Source organism: Carassius gibelio, chromosome B22 (assembly GCF_023724105.1).
Source record: "Carassius gibelio isolate Cgi1373 ecotype wild population from Czech Republic chromosome B22, carGib1.2-hapl.c, whole genome shotgun sequence".
Lineage (NCBI taxonomy): Eukaryota > Metazoa > Chordata > Actinopteri > Cypriniformes > Cyprinidae > Carassius > Carassius gibelio.
The window spans coordinates 6,910,502-6,923,723 of NC_068417.1; the positions used below are offsets into that span (position 1 = coordinate 6,910,502).

Sequence of the window (13,222 nt, forward strand, 5' to 3'; positions counted from 1 at the left end):
AGTGTCTCATCCTGACTTCAGCTCTGAAATCAAACCCATCACACCTGAGAGAACTGAACCTGAGCTATAATAAACTACTAGGAGACTCTGGAGTGAAACACCTCAGTGATCTACTGATGAACACACAATTCAAGCTGGAGAAACTAGTGTTAGTATCATTATACTCTACAGCAGTTACAGTCAGATTGATTTATCAGGGTACATCATTTATTTCCAAAAATGGATGTACCCTTGTGATTTTTAATGAAAATAACTATCACTTTCCCTCATGAACACATCTCTTCTCTCGTCTGATGATGTGAAGGAGGGAAAACCTGTCAGTCACATGAGATCTCAGCAATAGACAACAATTATCAGCTTTTCTTCAAAAATTAATTCCTGAGCTGCAGTTAAAAACAAAAAAGCTGTTTCAGTCAGACATGCATCACAATAAAAATGAAAATTGGTCTGACTAAAGATTCTTCAGACTTGAAATGTAACTAATATCCTCAAATCCTGTTTTGTTTTAGTTTTAGTTTATGGCTGTTTGAGAGCAACATTTCAATTATTGCACTGTATGGTGTTAACACATGATGAATTACTCACACATGAACATAACGTGTCTGATTCATTGTGTTTTCTCTTTCTGTCTTCAGTCTGTGTGGATGCAGTATTACAGAGAAACAGTGTCTCATCCTGACTTCAGCTCTGAAATCAAACCCATCACACCTGAGAGAACTGAACCTGAGCTGGAATGAACTACTAGGAGACTCTGGAGTGAAACACCTCAGTGATCTACTGATGAACACACAATTCAAGCTGGAGAAACTACAGTTAGTATCATTATACTCTACAGCAATTACACTGAGATTAAAGATTACTGTTTACCTTCATAAATCTGAATAACTTTCCTTCTCCTCAAAACTGTCATGAATCCTGTCTGTGGTCTTCCGTCCGCTCTCCACCAGAGGTCCTCCTCCTTTATATTGACTCACACTACACAGACTGTTATATATAGGTCCTCCTCCTTTATATTGACTCACACTACACAGACTGTTATGTGTCACCCGGACTACATTTCCCATCATCCATTGCACTGATTAACCATAATTGAAGATGATTCATCTGTGATTATGAACATGATATTGCATAACTTGACAGTGATATCTTGCATATCTGTGTTTTAAATGCTGCTCCATCTAAAATCACATCAAATCACAATCAGGACCCCCCCCCCCCCCTCATCTGAGGGTTGCCCCCCTTAAAAATTTGATTAAGAACCATGTGTTGTATTGTAAAAAACTGTTTTATACTTTGAATAATAGTGTAAATATTAAAATAACAAACACAAACGGGGCAAAAATGTGTTTTATATTTATAAATATTTTGAGTCTCCCCTCCGCTGACTCACAGTGCTTTGATCCATATGCCTTTTTTTTTTTACATCACCCAAACACACACACACACACACGAGTTCGCTGAGAGAGAAGAAAGTCAATGGTTGACAAAAAGGGTTGCCAGGTTTTCAAATCAAAATCTGCCTCCTCAAAAATAGCCCAAACTAACCGTGTTTCGAGGTGGTCCCTTGGTAAAAATCACATTCCGGGCTTAAATACACATTACTGGGGTCACTTCAATATGCTGAAACAGTGACAAAGTTGCCCATTTCCATGAGAAAACTGTGAACTTGGTAACACTGTGATGAATAGTAATGTCTACAACGTACACAAGTGCTCTCTCCCTGCTGCACAATTATTTTCTGACACAGGTTATTCGTCCAATCCAATTGCATATTGTACTCATTATTGTATTAATTTTTTTTGTTAAACAAAATCAATTCAATCAAACATTTTTTTTTTTGAGTATCGATTCTTTCGATTCTCACATCAGTATTGATATTTCAGATCGATACGCCCTTCCCTAGCGAGATCCAAGCGGACAGAACGGCAAAACGAACTGAATTGTAAATGCCATCATTTAGAATTAAACAAACTTGTTTTTGATGACCCATGCTGACACAAAAAAGTTAATTGTGAAATGTTTGCACTTTGTAAAGTGACGGCAGTTCAAGCATTTTCATAATCTTTCATTTGTATAAAAAGTAGTGTTGGGCCGTTATCGGCATTAACGTGCTGCGTTAACGTGAGACTCTTATCGGGCGATAAAAAAAATATCGCCGTTAATCTATTCTCAAAGTTGGGTTGAGAGCTGGGTCTATACTAGACGATCTATGATGACTTTCACTTTGATATTTTAGCGCGGATGTATACCTAGCCGAATCTGTAGGGGGCGAGAACGAGTCTTTAAACCTGTGTGTTTCCCTCTTGTGAAATTACCACATCAAACGTGACGTGCTAACATGGATGCAGCTGAAGCCACCGGGTTTGCTTCAGGGAATTTTTTTTTTTTTTTTTAAAAGCTTCCCAATGGAAACCTCGACAAGACGCACGCCTGTTTCACATATAATCCGTCTGCAGTGTGTATGCAGTCTGTGGGCGTTACGTATGTGGTGCTGAAGCAGCACCGACGCATTGTGCTTTCAGACAGGATGCGTTTGCAGTCCGCTACTCGGTATGTACAGAATCAGAATCTGAATCAGAAAGAGCTTTATTGCCAAGTATGCTTGTGCATACAAGGAATTTGTTTTAGTGACATAAGCTTCCAGTACCCAGAGACAACAACACACAGACACATTTTTTTTTTTAATAAATAAGTGTATAAACAATTGTGCTATAAATGATAATGGAATAGGATTGAGTAAGATGCAGGGATGTTCTAGGATGGAGGGGTAACAAATAAATAAGGATATTGCACATTTCTATTGCATAAGTGGGGAACTGTTCATGAGGTAGATTGCCTGGGGGAAGAAACTGTTCTTGTGCCTTGCTGTTCTGGTATTTACGGCTCTGAGGCGTCGGCCAGATGGCAAAAGTTCAAAGATGGGGTGACTTGGATGTGAGGGATCCAGAGTGATTTTCTGAGTCCTTTTCCTCACTCTGGATGTATACAGTTCTTGAAGGATGGGCAGGGGAGCCCCAATAATCCTTTCGGCAGTCCGAACAGTTCTCTGTAGTCTTCTGATGTCTGATTTTGTTGCTGAACCAAACCAGACAGTTATTGAGGTACACGTGCACTGCTGCAGACGCACCGCTCCTGGAACACACTAACAGACCGCAACCGCGTGAACGCTGGAATCCGTTAACATGGGTGCGTAAAAAAAAAAACGCAACGCATATGCACTGCAGACGGATTATGTGTGTAATCGGCGTAAGGTTGTTTGCACCTTGTGCAATGTGGAATTCATTTACATCTTTCTCAAGCAGTTTTTGATGCATTTTGGAAACAGGAAATGAGCCCCTGGTCTAATGGTCCACCTGTCTTGAGAAATCCCTTCTAAAAGACTTACTTTTAGTCATTATTTTATTTGGGTAGCACACATATTCTGAATGCCTTCAGCAGAATTCAAATGAGCCATTTTAATCTAAATTAATCTAGATTAATTCCAAGATTACAGTGAGATAAATCTAGATAATAAAAAAAAAATCATCTATGCCTACCACCAATAAAAAGACTTTGATTCTTGAACTCATTCTTGTTAAGTACGGCCGCAGTTGTCACCGGAAAAAACTTTTACCCTGCAAGCGCCAATCCGAAAGCCAGAAACCCGGCAGTGTGAAAAAGGCTAATCGTGCAGAACCTGTGCAAGCACGGCTCTTAATGGTATATTTGTTTGTTGTTGTCTCATACTTTTAGATATGCTGTTGTTCATAAATGCTACTACTCCTGTTAGCTTGTGTTCTGATGAAAGCTTTAATACAGCTCAGCAACCACACGTGTGTCCATGTGGAATGCTTCTCATTGCTATGTGGAAATAAGTGTTTAAATAGAAAAGTTTGTTGGAGCTGAAAGAGAGAGAGAAAGTAATGCAGAGCTTGTGCAGAGTGACGCAAGGAACAGTATTAAGAGCCGCTGCTATAGAACATTGATTTTGAAACTTGTGAATTCATTAGAATCTTTAAAAGATAGAATCGCGATTTATATATGAACATATTTTTACGTGCACCCCAAGATTTCTCTTCCTCATCTCTAAAGCAGCACAGCATGGCCTCGCCCCCTTCATCACATGTTCCCGGGGGCGGGGTTTATCTGGGTTTGTGATGTAACGGACTTGGGAAAAATCTTGTTGTTGTCCAGGGATAGGCAACATTGGTCCCTGAGTGCCACTGTCCTGAGTTTAGCTCTAACCCTAATCAAACACACCTGAACAAATTCATCAGGTCTTCAGGATTCAGACAAGTGAGGCTTTTTTTCAGGGTTGGAGCTAAACTCTGCCGGACTTCGGCACTCCAGGACTGCCGTTGCCTAGCCCTGTTGTAGTCCCTTGAATTGAACTTTCAGTGCTGCAACTTTGCAGATATTGTTTATGCTCAAACAGCAACATTGCACACTAGCTTATGTTAAAAAAGTGAACTCACAATCAATCAGAATCAGAATCAGAATCAGAATGAGCTTTATTGCCAGGTATGTTTACACATACGAGGAATTTGTTTTCGTGACAGAAGCTCTGCAGTACAACATAATGACAGCGACAGAACATAAAACACATAATAAAAGAATAAAAAATACAAATAAGTAGATAGTGAATGACAATATACAAATTGACAATTGTAGGCAGGTATATTACAAAATGCAGTTATGTTTGTACATGTATATTATGTGCAAAATTTAAGTGTATACTAAGTATGTGTGTTAGATAAATAAGTGTATGTGTATATAAATATAAAGTGTAGTGTGTTCCACAGTTATTATCAGCTGTTCATAAGATGGATTGCCTGAGGGAAGAAACTGGTCCTGTGTCTGGTCGTTCTAGTGCTCAGTGCTCTGTAGCGTCAACCAGATGGCAACAGTTCAAAGAGGGAGTGTGCTGGATGTGAGGGGTCCAGAGTGATTTTGACAGCCCTTTTTCTCACTCTGGATAAGTGCAGTTCTTGAATAGAAGGGAGGGTTGAACCGATGATTCGCTCAGCAGTCCGGACTACCCTCTGTAGTCTTCTGAGTTCAGATTTAGAAGCTGAGCTGAACCAGACAGTTACTGAAGTGCAGAGGATGGATTCAATGATGGTGGAGTAGAACTGTTTCAGCAGCTCCTGTGGCAGGTTAAACTTCCTCAGCTGGCGGAGGAAGTACAACCTCTGCTGGGCCTTTTTCACGATGGAGTCAATGTGAATGTCCCACTTCAGGTCCTGAGAGATAGTGGTGCCCAGGAACCTGAATGACTCCACTGCAGTCACAGGGCTGTTCATGATGGTGAGTGGGGGGAGTGCAGGGGGGTTTCTCCTGAAGTCCACGATCATCTCCACTGTTTTGAGCGTGTTAAGCTCCAGGTTGTTGAGAGTGCACCAGACAGCCAGCTCTTTTACCTCCTGTCTGTAAGCAGACTCGTCACCGTCCTGAATGAGGCCGATGAGTGTGGTGTCATCTGCAAACTTCAGGAGCTTGACAGAGGGGTCCTTAGACGTGCAATCATTAGTGTACAGGGAGAAGAGCAATGGGGAGAGAACACAGCCCTGGGGAGCTCCGGTGCTGATTGTACGGGTGCTGGATGTGTATTTTCCCAACCTCACTAGCTGCTGCCTGTCTGTCAGGAAGCTGTTGATCCACTGACAGACGGAGGTGGGCACGGAGAGCTGATTTAGTTTGGGCAGGAGGAGGTTTGGGATGATCGTGTTGAAGGCCGAGCTGAAGTCCACAAACAGGATCCTCACATAAGTCCCCGGTCTGTCTAGGTGTTGCAGAACATAATGCAGTCCAATGTAGGGGTGTCCATGGTTAACCGGTTAACCGATTAACCGTTAAAAATTGCGTAACCGAGTGAAACATTTTGCTCGGTTAAGTGACGTCAATGGCGTGCATTGAATTTAGTTGTAATACATTTTTGCACCACCAGAGACCGCCAGAGCGCTCCCAGACATTTGTAATGTCCACAAGAAGAAGTCATTTTTCTAATATGAAGCGGGCAAAAAAAAGTACAGCGTTGGAGCACTTTAAAATTGAGAGTGACGGGGCAAAATGCAAGTATTGCAATACAGTGCTTAGATATACTTCAAGTACAACCTCGTTGTTGTAATCTCAACAGCCAACACCCGGGCATCATTAGGCCGGTCAGGACTCACTGGATGCGTGGCGATGAGCGAAAGCATCTCAGCTGCGTGGCGTGTCTGTTTTTAATTCGGTTCCCATGTTAACAGGTTAGAGCTTGCCGACTGCCTGCGTGAGACGCGCGGCTCAGGCGCGGCTCGACGCGTGCATGCTAGAAATAGAACTGACGCCTTGTTGGAAGCGTTTCCAGGCAAAATATAATAGGAAAATATGTGTATATGTCATTTTGTACACAAATACATATTAATTCATGACATTTTGATATTTGAAAGTCTATAGGTTGACATAAATTCAGATATAAATGTAATTAAAAAAAATAATTATCGATTTTCAAATATTGTACCTGTCAAACATATCATAGTCATAGCCTTAGCGAGGCGGCCGCGGAGCCTGCTTGTTACCTTCGCCGAAACACGGAAAGTTACATAACCATTACTAGAGCCTGTTCCTTTATAACATAGCCAAAGGTCGGTGTATATTTGCTTTATACATTTTAGGCTTATTCTCAAATACAGATTGTGTTAGTGGGCGGGATTATTAGGTAGTTTTAATAGGACAGTTTGACCGGTGAGATTAAATTTTGTCGGACATTTTTTTTTTTTTTTTTGGCCAATGTCTGGAAATTACCGGACAACGGAAACCCTGGCGCACACTATGGTTAACCGATTATTAACCGCTAAGGGCCTCGGTTAACGGTTAATGAAAAACTTGAAAACGTGCAGCCCTAGTCCAATGTTTACTGCATCGTCCACAGACCTGTTTGCTCTGTAGGCAAACTGAAGAGGATCCAGCAAGGGCCCAGTGATGTCCTTCAGGTGGGCCAGCACCAGTTTTTCAAATGACTTCATGACTACAGACGTTAGAGCCACAGGCCTGTAGTCATTTAGTCCTGTAATTTTGGGTTTCTTAGGGATGGGGATGATGGTGGAGCGTTTGAAGCATGAAGGGACTTCGCACAGCTCCAGCGATCTGTTGAAGATCTGTGTGAAGATGGGGGCCAGCTGGTCAGCACAGGATTTCAGACAGGCTGGTGTAACACAATCTGGGCCTGGTGCTTTTTTCCTTTTCTGCTTCCAGAAGACCTGGCGCACCGCATCCTCGCTGATCTGAATTGCAGGTGTGGGGGAGAGGGGGGATGCAGGAGGTGAGAATGGTGAGAGTGCTTGATAGGAGAGGTGTTCAGGATGGGTTGCAGGAGCTGTTAATGGTGTGAACGTTTGTTTGGAGAGGCATTCAGGGCTGGTTGCAGGAGTTGTGAATGGTGTGAATGGTTGTGTGGGGAGGCGTTCAGGGCAGGTGATGGGTGTTCTTTCAAACCTGCAGTAAAACTCATTCAGATCGTCTGCCAGTCGTTGATTCTCCACAGTGCTGGGGGGTGGTGTCTTGTAGTTGGTGATCTTCTTTAGACTTTTCCACACTGATGCGGAGTCGTTGGAAGTGAACTGAGTCCTTATTTTTTCAGAATAATTCCTCTTTGCCACTTTGATCTCCTTTTCCAGTGTGTATTTAGCCTGTTTATACAAGACATTGTCCCCCTTCACGTAAGCATCTTCTTTGGCCTGACGGAGCTGTCTGAGTTTTGCAGTGAACCACGGTTTGTCATTATTGTAAATTAGTTGAGTCTTTGTAGGAATACACATATCCTCACAGAAACTGATATATGATGTTACGGTCTCTGTGAGTTCATCCAGATCGGTGGCAGCAGCTTCAAAAACACTCCAATCAGTGAGGTCAAAACAAGATTGTAAATCCTGCTCTGCTTCATTAGTCCATCTTTTTACAGTCCTTGATACAGGTTTAGCTGATTTTAGTTTCTGCCTGTAGGACGGTATAAGATGAACCAGAAGGTGATCAGAACGTCCCAAAGCTGCTCGTGGAACAGAGTGAAATGCATCCTTTATTGTGGTGTAACAGTGATCCAATATATTACTGTCTCTTGTGGGACATGTAACATGCTGTCTGTATTTTGGCAGTTCACGGGAGAGATTGGCTTTATTAAAGTCCCCGAGAATGATTAAAACAGAGTCCGGGTGTTGTTGTTCTGTGTCTGTGATCTGATCAGCGAGTTTCTGTAAAGCTGAGCTCACATGCGCTTGCGGAGGGATGTAAACACTGACCAGAATGAACGAGTGAAACTCCCGCGGCGAATAGAACGGCTTGCAGTTAATGAAGAGTGTTTCGAGATTTGAGCAGCACGTCTTCTTTAACACAGTTACATTCTGTGCACCACCGTTCATTGATGTAAAAGCATGTCCCGCCGCCACGCGATTTCCCCGTTGATTCTGATTCGCGATCCGCTCTGAACAGCTGAAAGTCCGGCAGATGGAGCGCGCTGTCCGGTATGGTGTCATTCAGCCAGGTTTCCGTGAAACACAGAGCAGCAGAGTGTGTGAAATCCTTATTTGTCCGAGAAAGCAGAAGGAGTTCGTCCGTTTTGTTGGGTAGAGAGCGGAGATTTGCCAGATGGATGCTAGGCAACGGCGTTCGAAATCCGCGCTTCCTGAGTCTGACGAGCGCTCCCGCTCGCTTCCCCCGTCTGCGCGTCCTGAAGCGTTTGATCAGCGCCGCTGCTCCTCCGATAACAACGTTCACTAAAACGTCTGAATAATTGAAATCCGGAAAAACATCTTGTGGTGCGTTCTGCCGAATGTTCAGCAGTTCATCCCTGGTGAAACTGATGGCAGGAATATAACTAAAGACAGGACAAACTAACAAAAACACAAAAACATATGCAGAGCACGTCACGGAGGCAGCCATCCTGTATCGGCGCCAGGTGAGAAGAAGTGATCACTTTAACTCTTATGAGCTGTTCACCACCCCTTTAAAGTAAAAAGGGTCAAATACAAATACAATTGTTTATAGTAAACTTAAAAATGTGCTATTATTATTTAAACCTTAGTTATAATTTTTTTCATTTCCAAACTTAAAATCAGCAAGCTTTTATTTTGGCGGGTTGCCAGTAAGTCTATGTGCTTCCGGGTTTAGTCTAAAGAGCGTCAGTGAATAAAATGTCACAGTTTTGCATTGTGATTTGAAACGTTAACCGGTAGCCTAGATTTGTGCTTTTAGTTTGTATACAGTACAGTCTGTCATCTAAAATGGTAATTGTGCATTAACAGCTGTCAATCATGTCGGTCCACAAACACGCGCTCTGAACTAATTTACTGCGCATTTCTTAAGGTCACGCATGCGCACCTGCAGAACACTTATGTGCACCATTGCACACTAGCTTATGTTATATTCAATCAGTTTATTATTCTTATTATTTATTATACAATTAACAAAAGACTACTGTGTATCATTTCTCTTTTGTTGATTATGATTGCTTCAGTTGTCCTCATTTGGATAAAAGTGTCTGATATATGACTAAATGTCAATGTAAGGTTTTTGAAATGTTAAATTTTTTACCTTTTTTATTATTGCACTGTATGGTGTTAACACATGATGAATTACTCACACATGAACATAACGTGTCTGATTCATTGTGTTTTCTCTTTCTGTCTTCAGTCTGTGTGATTGCAGTATTACAGAGAAACAGTGTCTCATCCTGACTTCAGCTCTGAAATCAAACCCATCACACCTGAGAGAACTGAACCTGAGCGGGAATCAAATAAAAAACACAGGAGTGAATCACTTATGTGACGTGCTGAAGGATTCACGCTGTAAACTGGAGAGATTGAGGTCAGTAACATTCACAGACAAGAATCAAAATGATGAAAATCACTTTGTTTAACTCTTATGTGCTGTTCAAGGTCTTTTGAGACCCCAAATGATGTTTGCTGAAATAAAAACAAATGTTCCCTTTATCTAAATGACATGAGACTTTGTACGGTTGTCAACACTTGGTGCTATTCTTAATATATAAAATTATATTCTTTTTATATAAAAAAACTATTTAAAAATATATTTTTAATTAATACATTTTATACATTTACAAAATATCATAAATCCTTCAAAAAACTACATAAATGTAGAGTAAAAACATTAATAAATGACACATTTTGTAACAAAATGTCCTTTTGTTGGCTGTGTTCTCTGGAGAGCCCAAACAGCACGAGTGTCGTCCCCAAACGAACAGCACATAAGAGTTCAACAAAACACTTTATACTCAATATCTCATGATGAATGTGTTCACATTATATTTGTGAAAGATTCTTCATCTTAATGATTTGTTTGTAAGATGATCTCTCTTCCTCTGTTTGTCTCTTTCTAGTCTTCGTGTCTGTGACATTACAGATGTTTCTTCTTTAACTCAGTCTTTGACAAACACAAAAGCTCTGCAGTTTCTAAAAGAGCTTGATCTGAGTTATAATAAGATTGGAGAATCAAAGCAGAAGCTCATTGATGTGCTACGAGACTCAAACTGTAAACTGATGTGAGTAAACTTCACTTTGTGATATTAAAGAGATTCATTTACCTCTGATATCTGAACAAATATATACTTTCAAATATTAGTGAAAAGAGTTCATCAAATGATCATCAAGATTTATTTCAAAGGGTTTGTGTCAGAATGAAATGTAAAGTTGATAAAAATGTCGAACACAAAGGAGGAAAGAGAAGAAAAGCAGACTGTCACAGCTTTCTCCAGCAACAGCTGCTTTATTAATGAGATCAGTAATAGTGAATCATTAGAGTTTGAAATAGATTTGTTCAGATTGTAGGAAAACGCTGGTAAAATCAGAGCAGATTCAGCTTCAGCTCACAGTCGTCCAGCATCACATGATCAATGTCTCTGTCTCTTGTGTGTTTTTACTTTGACAAGCAACACGTCACATTACTTTACACTTACTTTCTGTAAGAGATAATGTACCTCCAGCCGCTTGTTATCACAGAATAAACCCGACAGGGTGATCAGGACTTGTGTCCTCCTGAAGAGACTTATTCTGTGATAACATCCGGCTGCATCTGCATTATCACACTTATTATATGCTTTCTTGACACACAAGTGAAGAATTAGACACACTTTAGATTCAGCTAAACATTTCTGGTCCGTTAGCAACAACTTTGATTACAGGACTTTAATGTAACGTTTTACTGTGATTGAAATATAGTTACTAATCTGTACTTTATTCCACTGAACTCTGATTATCTTCTCTTCTGTTCAATCTTAGAGTAAAGAAGGAGTTCAATCACCAGAAGCTGATGAATGCTGTGTATCATAAAGTGAAGTGATCTTGAGAGGAGCAGTAAACATCAGCTAAAGATCCACAGAAGAGCTTCACTACTGTGTCTATGAGGAGAAATAAATGTGTGATAAATGTGTAAATGTGATCCATACAGGTGAAGAGACTCAGACTTTACAATCAAATAATGCAGCATGTGTGTTAGAAACATGATATTGAATGATTAATGTTGCTTTAGTATTCAAGCAGATGATCATTGTGTTTAATGTAAAGCTGGAACAGAGGAGGAAGAAGCTCAGATGAGTCTGTCTGGCTCCTCAGTTTAATAATATTTCTATTAAACTCATTCATAATGATTCAGATGTTTAAATGTGATTGTCAAGTGCAGCACTTAAATGTGTCAAAAGATATAAATCAAATCTACAATGTGCCAAATTTCCATGTTACTTAAAACATTTCTGCGATCTTACATTTTCTACTAATTGTTATTCTATTTAATTCTATATTAAGTTAGCTATGTGTCTGTCTGTAGCTAACAATCACAAATCCTCTCATTACAACAAAGCAGAAACACAGTATAAAAAGTTCATATTGTGCTTCTCTTCATTTTCATGTCATTCCCGACAGTACAAACATAACTTAAAATAACTAAAATACTAAAACTGATTAAAACAGTTTATTAAAAACAGTATTTCTGTGTGTAATATTTTCTCTAATCATTTATTTAAACAGCTTGGTGTTGTCTGTTTTCTTTTTCTTAGATGAAATGTTGATGTTAACAAAATCCTCTTAAATGATCTGATGTTCAGGAAAACACATTTAACCTGGCGTTTGATTTTTAAACTACTTTTCTCGTCAAAAATAAATAACTAGTTTTTTAGACATTAGTTTGGGATGGTCAGCTGTTGAATAATGGGTTTTCAGTATTAATGAGCTTTACTGTCAGGTTGGCAAACGATCCTCCTTTGCTTCTCCTTTAAAGTTTTCATATGATGCTGCTAAAAACAACATTGTTTTGGTGTAATGTGTTTACAAAACCCCCTCATTGAAACGTGTCGATTTTCACAAAGCTCATCGTTCTGAAAAGCGAGGTCTGCTGTGATTGGCCAGATATCCAGTGTGTTGTGATTGGCTGAATGCCTCAAGCGTGTAATGGAAATGTTACGTCTCTTAACATATTGTGATGCCCTGTCCGGCCGGAGCAACGAGACATAAACATAAAACCCATTATAAACATGATACAAACATGATTTCTAGTCGTATCTTCTTTTGGAAGGACAAACAAAGTAGTTTCACGTTCTCAATGAAACGGCGTCACACACACAGTCTTGAGTGAACAGAGGCCGGCGCTTGAGAACGATTCTATTTTCTTTCTATTTTGAAGTGTGGATCTGTGCACACTCCAATGACTAAAATCAGCTCGATGAAGACTGAACACGGTAAGAAGAGTTAAAATATGCTTTATTTGTACAGTTGTATCCAGTAACATTACTGGTCATTGGTAAACTCAGATTTGAGTGAAAAGTAATTTGGCAAATAACCTTTTGAGTAAAACACTATTTGGACATCATTTCTTTATCTTTCTGGGAGGTGGGGTGATTTAATAAGCTTTATAAATACGTTTTCAGTCCAATCCGACCTAAAGGCACATTTTCTTTAATTTCGAGTGGAACAGCAGGTGAGTAAAGCTAATGTTTGTTTTCACTGAACTTCTAGTTGTTTGAGGCAATTTTTTCAGTTACATATGACTATTCTCCATGTTGTTTCAGATCATGATTTTATATCATATTCATAATAAGTTACCATATGTGTGTGTGTGTGTGTTTATTCTGTTGCAGCTTACAATTTATTCAAGTGCCACCAGTGTGTTTTTGGAGTATTTCTTCTATTTAATCTATCATCTGAGGAAAGTAAGATTAAAAACTGTTTTATACTTAATTTAGTCAAATACTGATAGTGGT

At 39.9% G+C, this 13,222-nt stretch overlaps 1 protein-coding gene across 1 annotated transcript in view; it reads left to right on the forward strand.

Annotated features, from left to right (window-relative positions):
- Positions 1–11,845, forward strand: part of LOC127987694 (uncharacterized) — a 2,462,016-nt gene extending 2,450,171 nt beyond the window's left edge. Inside the window, exons 151-152 of the mRNA XM_052590053.1 lie at positions 10,352–10,513; positions 11,250–11,845. Of these exons, the coding sequence (XP_052446013.1) occupies positions 10,352–10,513; positions 11,250–11,310 (223 nt within the window). The 3' untranslated portion in view covers positions 11,311–11,845. The remainder of the gene's footprint in view (positions 1–10,351; positions 10,514–11,249) is intronic.
- Positions 11,846–13,222: the final 1,377 nt, after the last annotated feature.